Below are 18215 nucleotides of genomic sequence, written 5' to 3'. Positions count from 1 at the left end.
CACTTCTCTATTTGAGCTTCTGTGTATTGTGAGTTAGGTTTTTAAAGGGAATTTCTTCGCGTTTGTTGTCAGGGAGATGCAAAATAGCGCCCAAGAGACAAAAGACGAAGCGGAGCGCCTTGACATACACTTGAAATGGTTCTGGCGGAGAGCGGGGTTGTTTTGGCAGTTTCCCACCCGGGGGTGGTCACTCTTTGCCCGGCTGGAGGGGAGGCTGCTCTGGGTTTGGGTGCTGGATTTCTGCTGTGCGGGGAGAACGCGGCGCGGCCGCGCTGCTCCCGGGCCCGGGCGGGCCGGCGGGGGCTTCCCTCCGGGCGGCAGCACTGAGCCTAGAAAGGGTAAATAGTGTACACAGTGTAAAAAGTGTAAAAAGTGTAAAAAGGCCCGGCTCTTGTCAGGTCACGCTCACATTTCTGGGCTGCGGTGCCGCTCTCGGCCTGCGGGCGGCAGCAGCGACCCAGGGCCCAGCCAAGCTCCCAGCCTGCAGTGACGCAGACTCTGAGGGCGCCGAGCGGCTCCTGCTGCCTTCACACAAATCACATTTTCTCCCCTTTTCAAATCCTTTATATTTATGTGCTTTATATGTGCTGAAGTTGTATTTGTATCTTCAAGCCCCTATGTATTCGTATTTGTAGGACCAAAACAAAAAATGTGGCCCAGAGACATAAAAATTCGAAGAACCATGAGCACAGGACCAAAGATGCCATCAGGCCCCACAGCTGGGAAATCATATTTTCTCCCTTTTTCAAGCCCTTTATTGTTTCATTTATATAATCTATATGTGCAGAAGTTGTATTTGTATTTTCAAGCCCCTATGTATCCGTATTTGTAGGACCAAAACAAAAAATGTGGCCCAGAGACATAAAAATTTGAAGAACTGTGAGCACAGGACCAGAGATGCTGTCAGGCCCCACAGCTGGGAAATCGCCCTTTATTGTTTCATTTATATAATCTGTATGTACAGAATTGTATTTGTATTTTCAAGCCTTTATGTATCTGCATTTGTAGGACCAAAAAAACTGAGAACTCTGGCTAGGTTAAAACCTGAGGTGCTATCTCCTTTTCCTTTCCTTTTTTCTAAAGCTCCTTTGAAGGGATCTTTCTTTCCCCTTATTTATTTTAATAAAGCTTCTCTAAAGGTGTAACAGAATTGTAGCTAAGTGTATTCTGTAAAATCAGAGAGCTGAGTTTTACCACCTGGGCTTCTTAGTAGCATAAGCACATAACAGACGTGAAAGTACTCTGCAGAAAGAAAGCACGACATGAAACAAACATTTATTGAAAAGGACTGTACAGACAAATTAAACAGATCTCACACTCTTACTCCTATGAGGCACAGGAGTAAAATACTTAAAACACAGAAGCCAGTGAAAACACCAGATATTGCTAGAATACCTAAATATTAAAATGAAAATGTATTCTGGAGGAATTAGAAAACTGTAAAATAAAAGAATAAAGCACTTTGTATTTATTTAAAGTGCTAGTGAAGTCCTAATTTCTTGAATAGTATGCTATTTAAAGTAACACATCAATGTCTATTCTTTCAAATTTAGATTATGTAAATTGAAGCCACTGTCAGGTTCAGTCAGGGTCCTATTTATAAAGCTAAGGTTGAATTCAGGATGTGCAAGTATTTAAATTGGCCTTACATTTTGTCTGTGGTTAATCATGTCCTTGACATGGTGTCCTGGACAACTGATCCACCCCAGCCTGGGTATGAAAATTTCTATAGCAAAGCATTTAGATACAGTACAATGTTTGCATCCTTTTACTTATGAGCTGAGGGTTGATGGCAAGGCGAAAGGCTTGGGATTTTGTTTTTTTTCTGTTTGGTTGCAGAACAACAGGACTGTCCTTTGAGGCAAGTGATTAACAAAGCCCTGGAAACCATCTTCATCAAGAGAATCCAGTTCTTTTGTTGTTACATGGATACCCTTTTAAAAACACAACTACAAAGACAGGGTTAAACCAGACTTCAGTAACATAAAAGTCTCCTAAGCTTTGAGGAGGGTCTCATTGTGGCTACTCAGACAATTTGACCCAAATAAGAATAAATTTAAGCGAAGTGAAGAAGTATCCACAAGGACTTCAGATACAAACGAAGAAGCCACTGTTGCTCCATGAAGCAAAAGTGCAGTAGACTTGTGTTAAGAGCTGCACTTCAGACAGCTTCCTCTTCTGTCTGATACCAAGAAATCAATATTTCATAATTATTCCTCCAGTCTCTTGAGAGAGTTGCCTGGGAGAAAAGAGCCTGGGGCTGTCACGAGAAGAGTTCTTCTGTTCAACTTCCATGATTGTTCTGTGAGAGAAAAGAATACTCCTTCCCTATGAAAGACACTGCTTCCCTCCCTGCCCCCACCCCATGGTCTCCTAATACATAATACATATTTTACCTCATTGAAATGGCTAGAATCATAGAATATCTCAAGTATGAAGGGATCCATAAGGATCATCAGGTCCAACTCCCTGGCATTAAACTGTATGGCTGAGAGTGTCATCCAGGTGATCCTCAAACCCTGACAGGCTTGGTGCCTTGGCCACTTCCCTGGGTCACTGGACCAGTGACCAACCACTCTCTCAGAGAAGAACCTTTTCCTGGTGTCCAACCTCAACTTCCCTCAATGCAGCTTCATTCTGTGTCCTCATATCCTGTTGCTGGTCATCAGAGGGGGATCAGCACCTCCTCCTCCTCGGCTTCTCCTGCAGGAAGTTGGAGGCTGTGATGAGGGCACTCCTCTTTTCTCCAAACTGAACAAGCCAAGTGTCCTAAGCTGCTCTTCAGAGGTCTTGTCCTTGAGACCTTTTGCAGTGTTGGTCACACACCTCCTCTAGAACACTGTAATAGTCTGATTTCCTTCTGATGTCCTTCTTGCACTGAGGGAATCCCAAACTGTCCCCAGTGCTCAAGGCCTCACCAGTGCAGTGTACAGAGAGACAATCAGCTGGCGATGCTGTGCTTGATGTACCCCAGGTTGTGGTTGGCCCTTTTGGCAGACAGGGCACCCTGCTGACTTATCTCCAGTGACACTCACCCTCAGCAGTGCATGCTATTCCTATGGCAGAATTTTGTCAAGGATGTGAAAATTTGTAAATACTAGTACAATTGATGCAAACATAGTGTGTCATATTCACTTTTTAAAAAAAACAAAACAACAAACCCTAACCTTGTAAAACACAAGAGCCCATGAGACTAATTATAAAAAGTAAAAGTACAAAACTCTTGTACTAAATTAGCAAATGGTGCATCCTTAAGTATACTTCAGTTCAGGGATCTCCCAAGAAAGAAAGAACCTGGCAAAGTAACAGTAAAGTGAGAACAACTATGACTAACCCTACCTATTTCAGAACTGTAAGATGAAGTCTCTACAAATCAATCCTCCTATTCACACTACGTCATTGCAGACCATTCACCCACTCCATTGTCACTACTTCTTAAATTTATGTACAACTACCATTAAAGTATGCTGCTCTCATGTATGCACTTTGGGGAAGTCCACATACTTCTTTTAACTCTGTGCAGTTTCCCTTCAACTCCATAGGAATTGCTCTGAACAGAGAACACAGCATGCGACCACTCTGACATTTGAAACAGTAGAATCCAGTATTTGTGCTACAAAACATGCATAACACACTATTGCCATTTGGAGCATGGAGACTATCTTCCATTATTGCTATCTCACAGACCAAATCCCTGTCGTTCAGCTAGCAGAATCTGCTCTTCACATAATTTCAGGGGCAGGTGGTCCACATTCTGTCTGCTGTTGACAGATGTTGATTTGACTATGTAACATGAAAATAGAGGACTATCTCCTGAACCTGGCTTAAGTTTTAGGAATATATTCAGTAAATCAATCATGTACTCTGTGGCAGACTTAGGAAATTAATGGCAATGTATGTGATTTGGCCACCAAAATTGCATCATGTGGATTTATTACAGTTGCCAGCATTTGGCAAAGTTCTTGGAGCAGACTTGGGGCTTCTCTGTTCCTCCTGTGTAACAAGCCAAATCCCTAGTATAACCACTCTGACATAACAGTAGAGAGAAACCTGGGCTAAAGAGAGAAGAGTGTGAACAAGCAGTTCCTGTGTCCCAGAGTTAGTAAAAAGAATATTTAACACTTGAGATCAATTTAGGCAACAAAGGTGGTCACAAAACTGGGATTAGAGATGAGTAAATTTCAAGTGCCAGTTCTGCAAGTGGATCACTGCCATCCTCCCCATTGCAAGAATTTGTTACATTACATGAAAAAAAGGGAAAGACATACAGGGAGTGATCTAATCCAGATGCTTTAGTCAGGGTTCTTTTGGCACACAGGGAACAAGAAAACAAACTGGCCTGAAGTAAAGCTTATTTGCAAATTACCTATTAAAAGACAGAAAAAATATAAAGTTTTGGTTGAGGGAGGACAATGACACCAAAGCTCATTGGTTCTGGAGAAATATATAATTTTTAGTTGACGCTGTTCCTCATGCATGTTCCTGAACTTTCCTATGCTCCAGTGGAGGATATGTCTGCCAGATTCTGGCCGTAGAAACCAGGAACAGAAGACATGCAGAATGGCTGATGTGCAGTCTGTGCACATAGAGATCTGAGACATATCATGCATGTTTCCTAGAGAACCACAGTGCATTGGTCAGCCATAAAGCCTAGGAGCCCACTAATACAGTTCACTTCAGCCTTGTTCTTAAGTCAATCAGTCTTTTGACTGCTGCAAATAATAACCTGTTAAGATGTTAAAGCATCATTTTTAAAAAAGTCATACACAGCCAGCACCTTTCCAAGTTTTAAGTCAAGTTTGAGGGAATGGTACAATCAACTTCAGTAAATCAAAACCCATGTGTGTCCTTAATGCATTGATTTTCTGTATAACAAATCTCATTTTCCCTGAACATTTCTTGTTTAAAAAGAGCTCCATTGGATACCCAAATCTACCCAGTCTTATGAGATAGAAGAACAAATTGTTCTTCAGTGAAACAAACAGACAGTCTGCTATTTCAGCACTTCAAATAGTCTCCTGTTATCAGGAGAAAACAGAATAATCTCTTAGTAACATCTGTTTTTTAAAAAGAGAACATAAAAGCATTTGTGGTAATCACATTTGGTCAATAGAAATAGTCTGACATTTAGGATACTTGCACAAAGAATTCCAGTTTGTTTAGGAGTACAAAAGATGGAGCAATTGAAATGTTAAACTGTAGCACCAGTAATATTTACTTTCCTAAAACCAAATCCTAAAGACTGGAAGAAACTTAGAGCAGGAACATTGTGCTTACATTGCATTTAAATAGAAAACAATGAGACAGTCATACTTGAGTCTGCAATTCAGTAAAGTCTGGGCAAATTTGCCATTCTACTGGAAGAGTACTGGGACAGGTCACACAGCTTGTCAATCTCCTGGATTTCATTCATCCTGTTTCCTCTTGGGCTTTTTGGGATTCCGAGATCGGCTCTTTGCTTTGCAGAGAGGACAAATGGGCGCGTTCCGGTGGATTTGTTGGTGACACGACAAACACGCCTGAAATGCAATTGGTTACAGACATCAAAGTGGCCTTGGTACACAGGTTATTGAGTATCACACTCTGCCTTACAGCACAGACAGAAACAAGGCTCCTCTCCTGCAAAGGCAGACTGCTGCTGCATTCTATACAATCTAGGTATGTGGACTGTAATTTCAGGCTTACTGAAAAACAGGAGCATCTCACTGAATTAAAATTACATTTCTGCAGACATGTGGCTCTTACATGTATCGGTAACTTTAAATTCTATTTTGTGTTGTTTTCAGTGATGTTTTAAAGGTGTTTACCTGCCTAATAGCTCACTGAGTCAGAGAAGTGACAGTGATGGCCAACTGCAATGTCACAGAATTGAAGGCAGGAGCAGGTGACTGGATGAATTCCACATATTTAACATAAGGTACAGAACTTTACCCCTTTGCTCCAGACTATAATTTATGTTTGACTGAAGACTATTGCTTGCAGAATGGCTTTTCAATTGCCTAACTACAGACAGTAAGTATATTACTTTGGGGTGCACCTACATCAGTTAGCCTTCTTAGTGACTCTGGAACCTGGGTGGGAGGAATACCCCTATGTAACTACTTAACTCTTCTCACTACCTAAGGAGCTGAGTAAAACTGTCACTGAAGTGCCTGTGGCTATGTTACATTAATCGACATGTTACTCTTGAAGATCCCAAGTGAAGAAGCAATCGCTTTTTCTGGTAATTTACACCATTGGTTAATTTCCCTCATAAAATATGTGTGCTGCTTTTAATATGACTCCATATGGCATTAACTAAGAGCCACTACTTTTTCTTTTGCCAAGATTTTTTCTTTCTCTTTCTTACATACCTTGCTCCCAAGTGAAACACAAGAGGAGTGGGAATTGCCTACATGTCTGCTGAGGGTGACTTTTAAGTCCTAAAAGATTCTTATCCTTAACCCTTGATGACTGGCGCTACTACTTTGGTCTACTGCTTGCTCTTGTTTTGAACCACTGCAAGGAAAATCACAATCAGGACATGTAATTTTTCCTTTACACAAACATTAATCACTTTCTAAACATAATGCATGCCAATGACAGAAGAGAAAACCCAGCACATTCCATCTCCTGACCTTCATTGGAGGTGGCTGCTGTCTGAAAGTTGCTGTCTGTCTGGTGTCTTGCTTCCTGGCCACCTGCAGCTGTTGGGCAGCGGCTGCAGCTGCAGCCAGAGACTCTGGGATGGGAGGCTCCTGTGGTTCTGTCTGCCATTCTGCCTTCTGCTTTTCAAAGTAGCTAGACAAAAGAATGACAAACAAAAAATGTAACCACCTTCTGGAGTATTTCATTAGCCTTTAAAGGATATTTGGTGTTAAAATACAGTGGATCACATTTCCCTATCGTGTTCCTCCACAAGAATCAAACTGCCAAATTGCCTACACATTGACTAGATCATAAATGGAGTATGTGGTGTTTTCTTCTGCATTTCTACACTTCAGCCAGATTCCAGACTGGATATAAATCTAGTAAGATGAAAAATAGACAACATGTATAGAAGAAAAATAGGCAACAGCTTCAGATGCACCTGTGCCAAACAGTTTTTCTATTTTATTCTGTGAAAATTAATAACTTTTGTACACAACACATTAATAAATAGATCAGTACATTCTTTGTAGTGTCAAGGTGTTTGGAATATAAAACAACATTTCTACTGAAATATAAAGAAAATCTTGAAAACTGTGTGCATGTGCAAACGATATTAATTATGTTGGGCAACAAGAGCAATACATGCTTATTAAAACATCCCTTGCATTTAAAACTGGTCTGTTAAACAAAGGACACTGTTCTTTGAACAGCAGCTAATTCTGCCCTGCCAAGGTTGTATGTAAAAATGAGACTGATTTATTATCCAAATCCATTCCATATCTCAGGGAAACTTTTAGAGTCACAGGTATTTGGCTAAAAGCCACTGCCATGTGCAGGCAGCAAAAAGTAAAACTCTGACTAGGAGCAGCACAACCCAGCTGAAGAATAACTTGGTTTGTATCCCTCTTGTGTATTGCCTCCTACTATTGCTTGCTAAAGAAGTAAATTTCAGGGAAAAATATAAAGATAGAAAAAGCAACATACAGTATAAAACCTAGAAGGCAAACAACCACCCTTGAATGTTTGCATGTGGTATGTAGAATTTGCAGCTTGGAATAACCTAAATTTAACCTGGAACAAATTCAGACTGAATGTTATGAAACACATGTCCTCCATGTCCCTTTTTTGTTAACTTTTGTTTTCATACTTACCTCTTGGGTTGTTTTTTTCCACCTACCAACAAAATTAAAATGAGAAAATGACCAGTAGAATTGAAAGAAAGCATAAAGCCAGATAATGTTTGGAGACTTACTCAAGGGACAGTTTCTCTTCCTCTTCACACAGGTCTGGCAGCCTGTGCAGGCCCAGAGTCATTCTCAAGGCATCTACGTGTTCCTTGAGGGGCTTGTACTCCTCGTGGAGCCGGCGAGTCGATTCCAAGAGCTTGTTAAGATCGTTCTCAGACTGCTTGATAGTGTTCTCCATCTGAAACAGGAGGTTGGGCATGTTTTTAAAGAACTGCTCCCCTCTGACTGAGCAGCAGATTGTACCAGAAAGAGGAGATTTTTCTCACTCAAGTTGCAAGAGATTTGAGATAATGCAATAGTAAAACAAAGACTTAAGGTATTGAGAGGGAAAAATGGGCAAAGAAGAAGCAACAGAAAGTGACATATGAGATGCATTTTCATTTTTAAAAAGTGCACTCAACCTATAGGACCTTCTGAACAAAAGAAAAAGCAGAGAGACAGGCTAGAAATAAAGTCAGCAAGTGAGGAGCTATTGAAGACTCTCAAGAAACACTAAACAAGAGCTTAAAGTAGCACAAACTAATTTTCTGTGTTTCTAAGATACCTGAACATTGACTGGCAGAAGTTAACAAACAAGCTAAGGAAAGGTTTCTGCTTCTCTTACTGCAGCAAGTGGGAAAAGCAGCAGAGAAAAGACAATCTGACTGCACAAAGAAAGGAGGATGAAACAGAGGCTGAGGTTATGCAGCTGGACAGGGGAGCAGACATTTGAAGCCATAAATAAATTCAATCTGCACATCCAGTATATAGCTTGTACTTTTTCACTTGTTGGAGCCTTTTTCTCCAGTGCAACACAGATACCTTCAGAGCTAAAAACACCATGTAAGAGCCATAATATGACATTAAAAATGTATTTAAAAATATATTCCCTATTTAGCCCCTCTAATTGGCTAGTCTTATAAATTTATAAATTTATAAATTGATGTTTCTCTTATTTGTATTAATTCATTTCAGGCTCAGGCTGGTGCTTCCTGATGTTTGGTGATTCCACTCCGTGATGAAGGTCAGCTCTTACTATGAACTTAACAAACACTATGTATTTTCTCAAATCTCTTAGTCCCACCTAGCTACCAAAGTTTCTGTTTCTGGGTGCTAAATGAGACAAGACTAACAGGAAGAACTGTTTTCTATGGGACAGCTGGAGTGGTATCACTGCAGCTACTGGTAAAGACATAGCCACAACAGGCTTGGTTATCTTATCTATCCTCTTGGTGCAACAGCTTATTATGCCAGCATTATAAAATATCCTGCCCTACAAAGGGAAAAACCAATTATCCTGAGGTATATTTACTTTGCACTCTCTGTAGGATCCTAGGATGGTGTTGTAAAGTACACGTTATTGAATCAGTGATGCTTCACTCATGTGCACAATTCCACAAGCTGTGGGATGATTCATGTGCAGCTGTGTCTGAGTCAGACTGTCTGAGCTGGGCTGTCACATACCACATTAATGTCAGCGTGGATCAGTCGCAGCTCCTCCACGTGAGCCATCTTCTCTTGCAGCAGCAGGTCCATCTCCTGTTTATATTCTTTCAGGTGCCTCTCCTCAGACTCCAGGGCTTCAAATTCTGCTTTCAGTCTTGCCTTTATTTTTTCCATCTGCAAAGTCTTATTCCTGAATCCCAGTGACAATTAAAAAGATAGAGACAACAGTAAGTTACTGACACATTTTTTTGTGAGGTGTCAGTTTATATGGGATTAGATAGATGAAAGAAGGCAATAGCAGCAATAGACAAGAAGACTAAATGTGTCTGAGAGAAGGTGAGGTACAAGGAGAATACTGAATTCTAATGCCGGATCTTTTGCTGAGCTTTTCAGTGGTAAGAGAGTCCTTGTACTGAATTATGAAATTAATAGAAGGTTTGTCAGGTTTTGACAGAGCATGGCAGAAAACAAGTCAGTCACTTGGACAATTAATTATGGCTACATATTCCAAGTGTCATAGCTAGTAATATGACCTGGGTTCCTGCCTCTCTCACTTCAGGAGTTTATAAAGCTGCAAGAGATAAAACAGTACCATAAAAAACTTTTACATGCAATATGGATTCAGAAGCAGGTGGTCTGGCAGGGATAATATGAATGAAGGAGATTTAAAACAGAACAATTACAAAATTTCATTTCTGTGGAAGTATTTAATGCATATAAATAAGCATGTGCATATGTGCTTGGATTGTGGGCATCCAATGGGTTTACTGAAAGAAGTATTCCCTTGACTACAAATTATATGTATTTATCTATAGTTACAGATATGGATATAGAGATCAGATTCCAGATTCAAAATCAGGTTCCCACATCTGTTCAAAACCCAGCTAAGCTGTATCATAATGCATGATAGACATCAACTATACAAATGGGCAAGTTCTTTGATTTTGTTCATGAAGACTTCTTTCCCCTCTGTCTGTAGAATACGTGAATTGTGGTTTAAAATAAAGTCTGCTTAATCTATCAAAGGTGAATCTGTAAACTTAAGGAAATCTCATGTTTATCTTGAAGGAAATTCTTCACAGAATGCAAGCTTCTAATGAGTAAATAAGTTTATTTGATCAGATTTTGTTAAGGTGACTTAAAATGGACATCAACATTGCAAGTAGGACTGGCTTTTTGACACTGATTTTTTTAAAATTTAAAATACAGTCAAGTAACTTGTTTGATACTTCATTGTACACTAAAGCTAAATATCACCTTTGCTCTACCTTATACCACAAAATAACAGCAAAAATCCATCAAGTGCAGTTAGTATATCACCTTTGAATATGTTATCCAAAAACTGAATGCACTGTAAATTTTCAAATACAGGATACCACTCTCACTGTAAAAAAAATAATTTAAATTAAGTGTTACAGTAATTGGACCACACACTGTAGTAGGCCATACTTAGATCTGTTTTCTAAAACAGAGCCTGTGCACCAGTTGAGTACAAAATCATTGTTCTTACACTGCCACATCTCTTTCTACAAATAGTTTGGGGATACTAGATGGACAAATATTTTTGCTTGATCTTTGTGGTATTGTGTGAAGAAGGCTGAGGCCCATACTCTGCTGCCAAATAAATTGTTACACGGATAAAGTGTGGTACTTAGAGATGCTGTAACCAGCCAGAAGTGCCTGTGATCACCGGGAGCTGGGATCCCTCTGCCAGCCCCTCTCTGGCTGTCATGCCCAAACCCTTCCCATGGCTCGGGTTTCGCAGTCAGCATGCCTTCCACCTCCCAGCTGCGTTCAAAACCACTGTTCTCTCTAAGGTGTTTTGGCTCCAGGTAAACAGACAGCTCAGGCCTAATCCTGAAAATCGGTGCCCTGAAGCAAGGAGTGGAAACGCCCTGCCTGAAGTTATGAAAATCGTTCCCGCTGTGGGCAGGTGCTGCGCCCTGCCTGGCTTTTAATGAGCGCCCTTTTCCACAGCATCCCGCAGCTCACCGTGTGCAGGACGCTATGTACAATTCCCGGTGTTTTGCACTGCGTGAACCGCAGCCCGAGGCAGCTCGGGCCTTATGGCAGGAGGGCACGGATGAACAAGCCCCGGTCCGGAGTGTCCCCGTCCCCGAAGCAGGGACACCTCGGCGGGGCTCCCTCGGCCGCTGCCGCCTTTGCCGAAGGGCAGGAGGGCAGGGACGGAGAAGCCGCTGAGGCTCAGCCCTCACCCCGCACGGATCCACCGCTCCCCTGAGGGCCTGCCCTACCGCCGCCCTCCGCGGGACGGACGGACGGACGGACAGACGGCTGTCCTGCCCCCGTGGGGCTCTGCCGCTGCCGGCAGCGCTGCCCAGCCCTGTCCTGCCCGAGGGCACGTCGGATTTGGGCGTCAGACTCTGCTTCCCTTGACATCCCCCACTCCTTCTCAGCCCGACTCCTGCCCGGGAGTGAGCGAGGCAAAACAACAGAGCCTCATGAATACGAAATGCTAATTCAGACGACTAAAAAACAAACAAACAGTGGAAGCCCCACACAGCCGCGGCCCGACACCACTCCCCCCGCCGCCGGGGCCGCTCCGTCCTTCCAACCAGCACTCCGCCTTCCCGGGCCAGCGCTCAGCGCCGCTCGGCAAATGCGCGACCATTACCGCCCTCCCCTGCGCATTCCAGCGGCGATCCCCAGCAGCAGATGCTCCCTCCCTGCCTGGAAAAATGTATTTTGAGCTCTCGTCGTGAACCCGGCGGTAGTTTTCTTTCCCTCAGCAGCACAATAGGTACTTTCAGATGGATGCAACTCCTCCGCTCCCCCGAGGAAAAAGCTGCTTCATGTAAGCGATGGGGCACAAAGCGAACATACCTGATCTCCTTGATGCTCTCGAGTTTGCACATTATTTCTTGCTCATCTGCCATGCTTTTTACTCCCGATTTACACCTCCCGTGAAACGTGCAAAACGCCCGGGGGTAAAAAAAAAAAACCGAAACCAAACCAAAACAAAAAAACCATACAATAGACACAATGTAGTCACCCCCTCCTCGCATATGGGCTCTGAGCCTGTGCGGCAGGCTCTAGTGGGAGCTGTGGGACTTCGAGTCCGGGTTCCTATTGCTGCCCAGGCAGAGAGCTGCAAAACGACTACAACACCCACAAGGCAGAGCAAAGCTCGCCTGCCCTTCTTCCTGCAACTACATTTTAAATCAATTTGTCACACCTCATTATGCCAGGGGTTGTTAGGAGTGCAAAAAGAGCAGAAGGCTTCCTTCTGAGATCTGTGCAATGCTGAGCATTTCGTTAAAATATGCACTAAAAGGCTGTGATTTTGATTAAAAGCTTTGACAAAAAGGGATGCCGTAGTCATTACTACTACAATGCTGTTTTCTCCTGGATGCTCTGAGTTTTCTACTGAATGTTCTAATTGCTCACCAAATCCAATCTTTGCATTTTTCTGGAACTGATAATGAATAAGCAGCATTTGTGAATAGACGAGGTTTTGTGAATGGATGTTTTAGTTACTTTCTTAATTATTTAAGGACTTCTCCATATACTGTTGTGTTCTTAAATAAAGAAAAGGGTAGGTGAAGGAAAACAGTGATAGCAGCAGCACCCTCCCCATCATGCTACAGCTTTTGTAAAGAAATTAGAACATAAAAGGTCTTATCCTCATGTAACTTGAGTCAATTGCAAACTCTCTCTGCCTTAAAAATTGAAGATTGTAGGATTGAGCCCTAAGTGAGCAGTGTGCTGAAAGGGGGAAGGCTTCTTCGATGCATGACTTAAATAGATGAACTAATTGGTTTGAGGGGGTAGAAGACAAGTTAGCTACAGTCAGCCAGTGAATCTTGTTGCTAAGACAGTGAGGGAGGGAGAGCAGGCAGGGTGAGGACAAGAGGGAGAGAAGGAAAATGCCCTTGAATGGGAGTGATGAGAATCCCAGCCTACTTTTGCACTGTTTATCCTAGTTTTTGATTCCTGGTTTTACAGGGTAACCTAAAAGGTTGAGGGCTGAAAGTGAAAACGCAAGTTCAACTTGTTCCTTTACTCTGCTTTGAATGACACTAAGAAAACCACTTCACAAAGTGTTATAATTCAGGTGGAAGTTCTTAGGAAGTAAACCCACCCACAAGCCTTAGCAGTTATTTTTCCTTTCCATGTTTTAAAAAAGGAGATAAAATATTACATCTCCACATTTCAAAGCACTTCAAAATGGTCAAAAAGCTTGACACTTGCAGTCCCAGCACATACAAATTGGTAGCATTCAACTTGTGCTTCATGGCTTTGGTCAAGTGTTTTAATGCCTGTGTTTCAATTTTTCTCCTAGACAAAGTGGGTCTGACAGTTCTTTATATGATCTTAAACCACCACAGCGGAATGTATTATTTATTCTGATGCTATTTATAAACTTTGATAAATTTTGGGATGCAAATTTATCCAAGGTAAGTTTTTCCCAGCACGTGGACTGGATTTTTTAAAGAAAGCTAAGGTACTTAGGACTAAACTGACACTGAAAAAATATTTCAGCTGATCCTGAAATATTCAACCTTTTTCTTGTTGCTCGATCCTTTTTAAACCAAAAGCCAACAGGCAAATAGATTTCAAAACAAGTTGCAGTATTATGCAGAGTGAAACCAAGGCTAAAATACTCCCCTACTTCATTGAGCAGAGGACTGAATTTTTGTGCAAAAATCCCCAACTGCTTCCATATAACAGTCTAACATCAGTCCACACACTTCAGCATTATGGCAAAAATCTAGTTCAGAACAATTCCAACTGGAAGAATTTTTTTTTCTCCCTAGATAATTATCCCAGCTACAGCCATTAATTCTACAAGTCTGGATGTAGTGATGCAATGTAGGGCCCTTATAACTGAACTATTAAATATTCTAACTGCATTTTTTTTAAAGTGCAACATGTTTTATGAAATAAATAGCATTTCAAGTAATAGAGATTAAAGACTAGTGGAGAAGAGCCCCCAGTAAAACATACAACAGAACTGAACTTGGGTTAATATACTGCTGGATTAGGTAGGTATAAGTCACCACCATAGGGAGAATGTGCAGCAATATTGCAAAACCTAAATATCAGAAAATAGATGAGTCAAAGTGGTGCATCCCAAGTAATGTAATTTGCTTTAAATTACCGAGTTTCTTAACTGGAAATAGATTCTTTCTGTATCCCATTGGGGTTTTGAGCTTTCAAAATATACTCTTCATATTTGACAGATTTTTTCCTATGAGTGGGTCACCCCAATTTCATATGTTAAGGGAAAGCTGCTATTGGTTTCAGAATGCTTTGGGAAGCTGGAGGCACAGCAACACTGAAACTGACAGAAGCAACTACATGCTAGCCCTGAGATCTAGTCCTTAAATATCAATGTTTTACACAAAGCCTAAAGTATTTGCAAATTTTATTAATCCTGTGCCAGAGCATCCTAGCTAGGTAAAGGTTTAAGTGCCTGCATATGTTAATCTTGGCCCATCCCAAAGGTATGCCTAAATATACCTGAATTTGGTCATGTCTTTTATTTCATCCTCCAACCCCGTGACCTGCAAAACTGGGAAAACACGATATTCAATGAAGCGATATTCAGTAAAGCGATTTTCAATAAAGCGATATTCAATAAAGCGATATTCAGTAAAGCGATTTTCAATAAAGCGCCTGGCACCCACCCGCCCTCCCTCAGCTCCTGCTGCAGCTCCAGCCAGGGATGGGATGTCCGTGGGGACAGCGCCAGGGAAAAGTCTCCCTTTTCCCACTCTCTTCGGAGCCCGACCGCACAGACACCCAGGGCTCGCTCCCGCCGTTCGCTACTCCCCAGCCGGTGGTGCCGGTGCCCGTTCCCTGTCCCTGTCCCCGTTTCCCGTCCCTGTCCTCGTTCCCCGTTCTCCGTCCCCGTTCCCTGTCCCTGTCCCCGTTCCCGTCCCTGTCCCCATTCCCATTCCCCGTTCCCTGTCCCCGTTCCCGTTCCCGTTCCCGTCCCCATTCCCATTCCCATTCCCCGTTCCCCGTCCCGGTCCCTGTTCCCGTTTCCCGGTCCCCGTCCCTGTCCCCCCTCCCCGTTCCCGTCCCCGTTCCCGTTCCTTGTTTCCCATTCCCGTTCCCGCCTGCAGCGCCCCCTGCCGTCAGGAGGAGGAGGAGGAGGAAAGGCCGGCGCGTGCGCTGGCGTCGGGAGCGCGCGGGGCGCCGCGCGCGGAGCCGCGCGCCTGCCGCAGCGGGGGCGCGCGCGTTGCCGGGCGACGGCGGCCGGGCGGCGGCGGCGCGGGCCCGGTGCGGCGCGGGCGGCGATGAGGCGGCGGCAGCGGCCCCCGCGCTCCCGTCGGCGCTGAACTCCGCGCCCGCACTTCCCCCATCCCTCCCCATCCCGTCCCGTCCTGGCTCTGCTCCTCCACGCCCTCCCTCATCTCCCCTTGCTCCGGCCAGCCCTTCCCCCTCCATGCGGCGGGAGCGGCCGGAGTGGGGCCCGTGCCGCGGCCGCGCCGAGCCCCGCCGTCCTTCACCTCCTCGCCGCCAGATCCCGCAGGGAGCCGCGGAGGGTGTCCATAGCGACAGCAGCGGGTGAGGCCCCGGCCGGGGGAGGGGGTGCCGAGGGCGGCTCGGAGCGGGGGAGCGGCGGAGCCCGGCAGCGGAGCGCTCCCCTCCCCCGGGGTCCGCGCGGCGGGGGGAGCGGGGCCGCGGGGCGCCCCCTGCCGCCCGCCGGGCGCCGCCCGGGCCCGCCGGAGCCGCGCCGCGGCCTTGGGCCGCCGGCCGACCGACCGACCGACCGACCGACCGACCGACCGACCGACCGACCGACCGACCGCGCTCCGCTGCCGGGGCTGCCAGGGGCCGCTCCCGCCTGGTCCGTGGCGTCCCTCCCCGCTGCGGGGCCGCTGCCCGTGGCTGCTGCCGCCTGCCCCGTGCTGGGCGAGGGGACGCGCGGCCTCGGCCGGGAGCGTGTGGGAGCCGCCGGCCGCTGTGGCAGGGCAGGTGGAGCGGCCTGGGCAGTGGGGAGCGGAGCCGGGGAATTCGCCGTCATTTAGGCACTGGAAGCTCCAAGGAGGGATTGTAAAGGCTGCGTTAGCGCGCTGTTAAAGAAGGTGTTGTGTCTGAACAAAAGAACAATGCAGGAAACTTGCATTAATGAAGAAAGGTGGTGAAATAAGGAGATTACTTTTGCATAGGATACCTGATGATTGCAACTTGCATCCTTCCATTTTGCTTTATAATGCAACTGTGAATAAGGAACTGCTCACTCATGCAGTATGCTTGAGGTTTGAGATACTTTTTAATCGGTTCATTTGGAAATGTTATTTTTCATAGCTGTCTGCTTTTCTAATTGTCATTAAATCATTTGGAAATCATATTTCACAGGAGGCATTTACTTCACAAGCTAGCAAAATAGTAAAATTGAAGCACAAGCTATATTGTGTCTTCTGATATATGTGAATCTAAATTATTTGGGTTTATTGAGATATGTCTGTTTTACTTTTTTTTTGTTTTAGTTTTGCAATGTGTTGCAGTGATTAGCATGTGTTGCCATAAGTGGGAAGTAAGAATAGGAGGCATATTAAAATGCTGGTCATTTGTGAACTTCCATTATGCAGATCAGTAGTCCTGAGTGCTTGGGAATATGCAGCATTCCAGGTCCATCTGATTTCTTGTGCTTGGTATGTTTGTTTAGTGAAATAGAAGAGCCTGTCAAGTCCTCTTTTTTTGTATAGGAAGGATCCTTTGTTGATAAGATATATCTTTTGCTTGCCAAATGTTGTAACTGAACTATGGTATGTAGGACCAGAAGGTATATTTCACAAATTTGGCTAGTGCCTCTGATAAAATTATTTTTGCTTCTTAATGGAAAAATGGGTTAGTGGGAATTTCAAGGTCATCTTCAAATATAGAGTAATTCAGCTGCCTTTGGAATATGTAATTTCTTCTCCAGTGTCTCATGTTTTCTGTATATCAATCCTGTCACTGTTGACATCTTCTGGAAATGTTTGCCTTCTGTAATAATCTAATGTTTAGCAAGTTTTAATAGAAGCAATCCATAAAGCTTCCTAAGACAATTTCATTTGAATCAAAATAAAAGGTATTTTAAAAAAAGAAAACCTAACCCAAACCCTAACCTAAACCCCTAAACCTAACCCAAACTCACTATTTGGAAAGAATAACAAGAAAAGGGGTTAAGATGGATGAAGGGATACCAATTACACTTTATATGCTGATGAACTAATAAGAAAGTAAATTCTTACTGTCAACAGCTGTAAATTAGGTAAGTTCTGGCTTTCTGTTCTTTGATCTTTCTGGAAGCCTTTTCCAATGCAAATTATTCCATTGTACACATCTGCTGGCTTTGACTTTCCTAGCCACTGTACAGTTTGCAACTGAAATGTTATTTTCTTGAACACTTATAATTCTACCATAAATCTGTGAATAGTAGAAGTAAAACAAATTCCTTCTATCACTTGCACTTTTTTACTGCTTGAATCAAGAGCAGAAGCACTGGGGCTTTTTGGGAGTAAGGAAGGCAGCATCTAAATTCAGGTATGAAAGTAGGGCTTAGAAAAATCAAGAAAAGCAATTAATAAATCCGGAAGAAGTTCCCAGATGTTGCCACATTTGAAATTAGTTTGCTATATTGATTTGTCCATCTCATAATGTGAAAATAAAAATAAATTAAAAGCTCAAATGGCTGTAGTGCTACACATACCTGAGAATGCTGTCCTTGTTTACGTCATGGAATCTGCTAGGCATAAAGGGCTTTGAAGAGCCATGTTTTCATGGCTGGACAACTATATACTATTAAATATATCAACTTTTTTGTGTGTTTTATTGTAAAAGGCTGTTTTTTTTCTTACATTGTAAATGAAAAGCTTGTTTGAGCCATAGTAGTGGTATTTTTAAAATGCTTTACCATCTGTTAATGTGGGGTGGTTTTAGTTTCCTGTGAACTGT

At 43.5% G+C, this 18215-nt stretch overlaps 2 protein-coding genes and 1 long non-coding RNA gene across 12 annotated transcripts in view; 2 read left to right on the top strand and 1 right to left on the bottom strand.

Annotated features, from left to right (window-relative positions):
• Nucleotides 1–1243: 1243 nt before the first annotated feature.
• Nucleotides 1244–15931, bottom strand: ZC4H2 (zinc finger C4H2-type containing). Of its 4 annotated transcripts, none has more exons than XM_064426617.1 (6): nt 15782–15931; nt 14787–14838; nt 9321–9492; nt 7883–8055; nt 6618–6780; nt 1244–5519 (listed from the first exon to the last, which is right to left on the bottom strand). In XM_064426617.1, the coding sequence occupies exons 2-6, from the start codon at nt 14798–14800 to the stop codon at nt 5406–5408; spliced, it is 636 nt and encodes a 211-aa protein (XP_064282687.1). In that variant the 5' UTR covers nt 14801–14838; nt 15782–15931; the 3' UTR covers nt 1244–5405. The 4 variants fall into 4 exon arrangements, with proteins under 4 accessions (XP_064282687.1, XP_064282688.1, XP_064282685.1 ...); XM_064426618.1 differs by lacking the exon at nt 15782–15931 and adding an exon at nt 14954–15139; XM_064426615.1 differs by lacking the exons at nt 14787–14838; nt 15782–15931 and adding an exon at nt 12147–12232.
• On the top strand, nt 5515–9324 carry LOC135304334 (uncharacterized). The gene is made up of 4 exons (XR_010365749.1): nt 5515–5658; nt 5787–5917; nt 8487–8699; nt 8832–9324. It is a non-coding gene; the product is annotated as an uncharacterized LOC135304334 (long non-coding RNA).
• ZC3H12B (zinc finger CCCH-type containing 12B) overlaps nt 15508–18215 on the top strand; it is a 33507-nt gene continuing 30799 nt past the window's right edge. For 4 of the 7 annotated variants that reach the window (XR_010365741.1, XR_010365739.1, XR_010365740.1 and 1 more), the window contains exon 1: nt 15508–15839. The gene's annotated coding sequence lies outside the window, so the exon portion shown is untranslated. Of the gene's footprint in view, nt 15840–16091; nt 16535–18215 lie in introns of those variants that run through there. The other 3 variants (XM_064426612.1, XM_064426611.1, XM_064426609.1) reach the window with 2 other exon arrangements.

The sequence above is a fragment of the Passer domesticus genome, chromosome 7 (assembly GCF_036417665.1).
Source record: "Passer domesticus isolate bPasDom1 chromosome 7, bPasDom1.hap1, whole genome shotgun sequence".
NCBI classification, from domain to species: domain Eukaryota; kingdom Metazoa; phylum Chordata; class Aves; order Passeriformes; family Passeridae; genus Passer; species Passer domesticus.
This window is presented reverse-complemented; position numbering and strand designations above follow the sequence as displayed.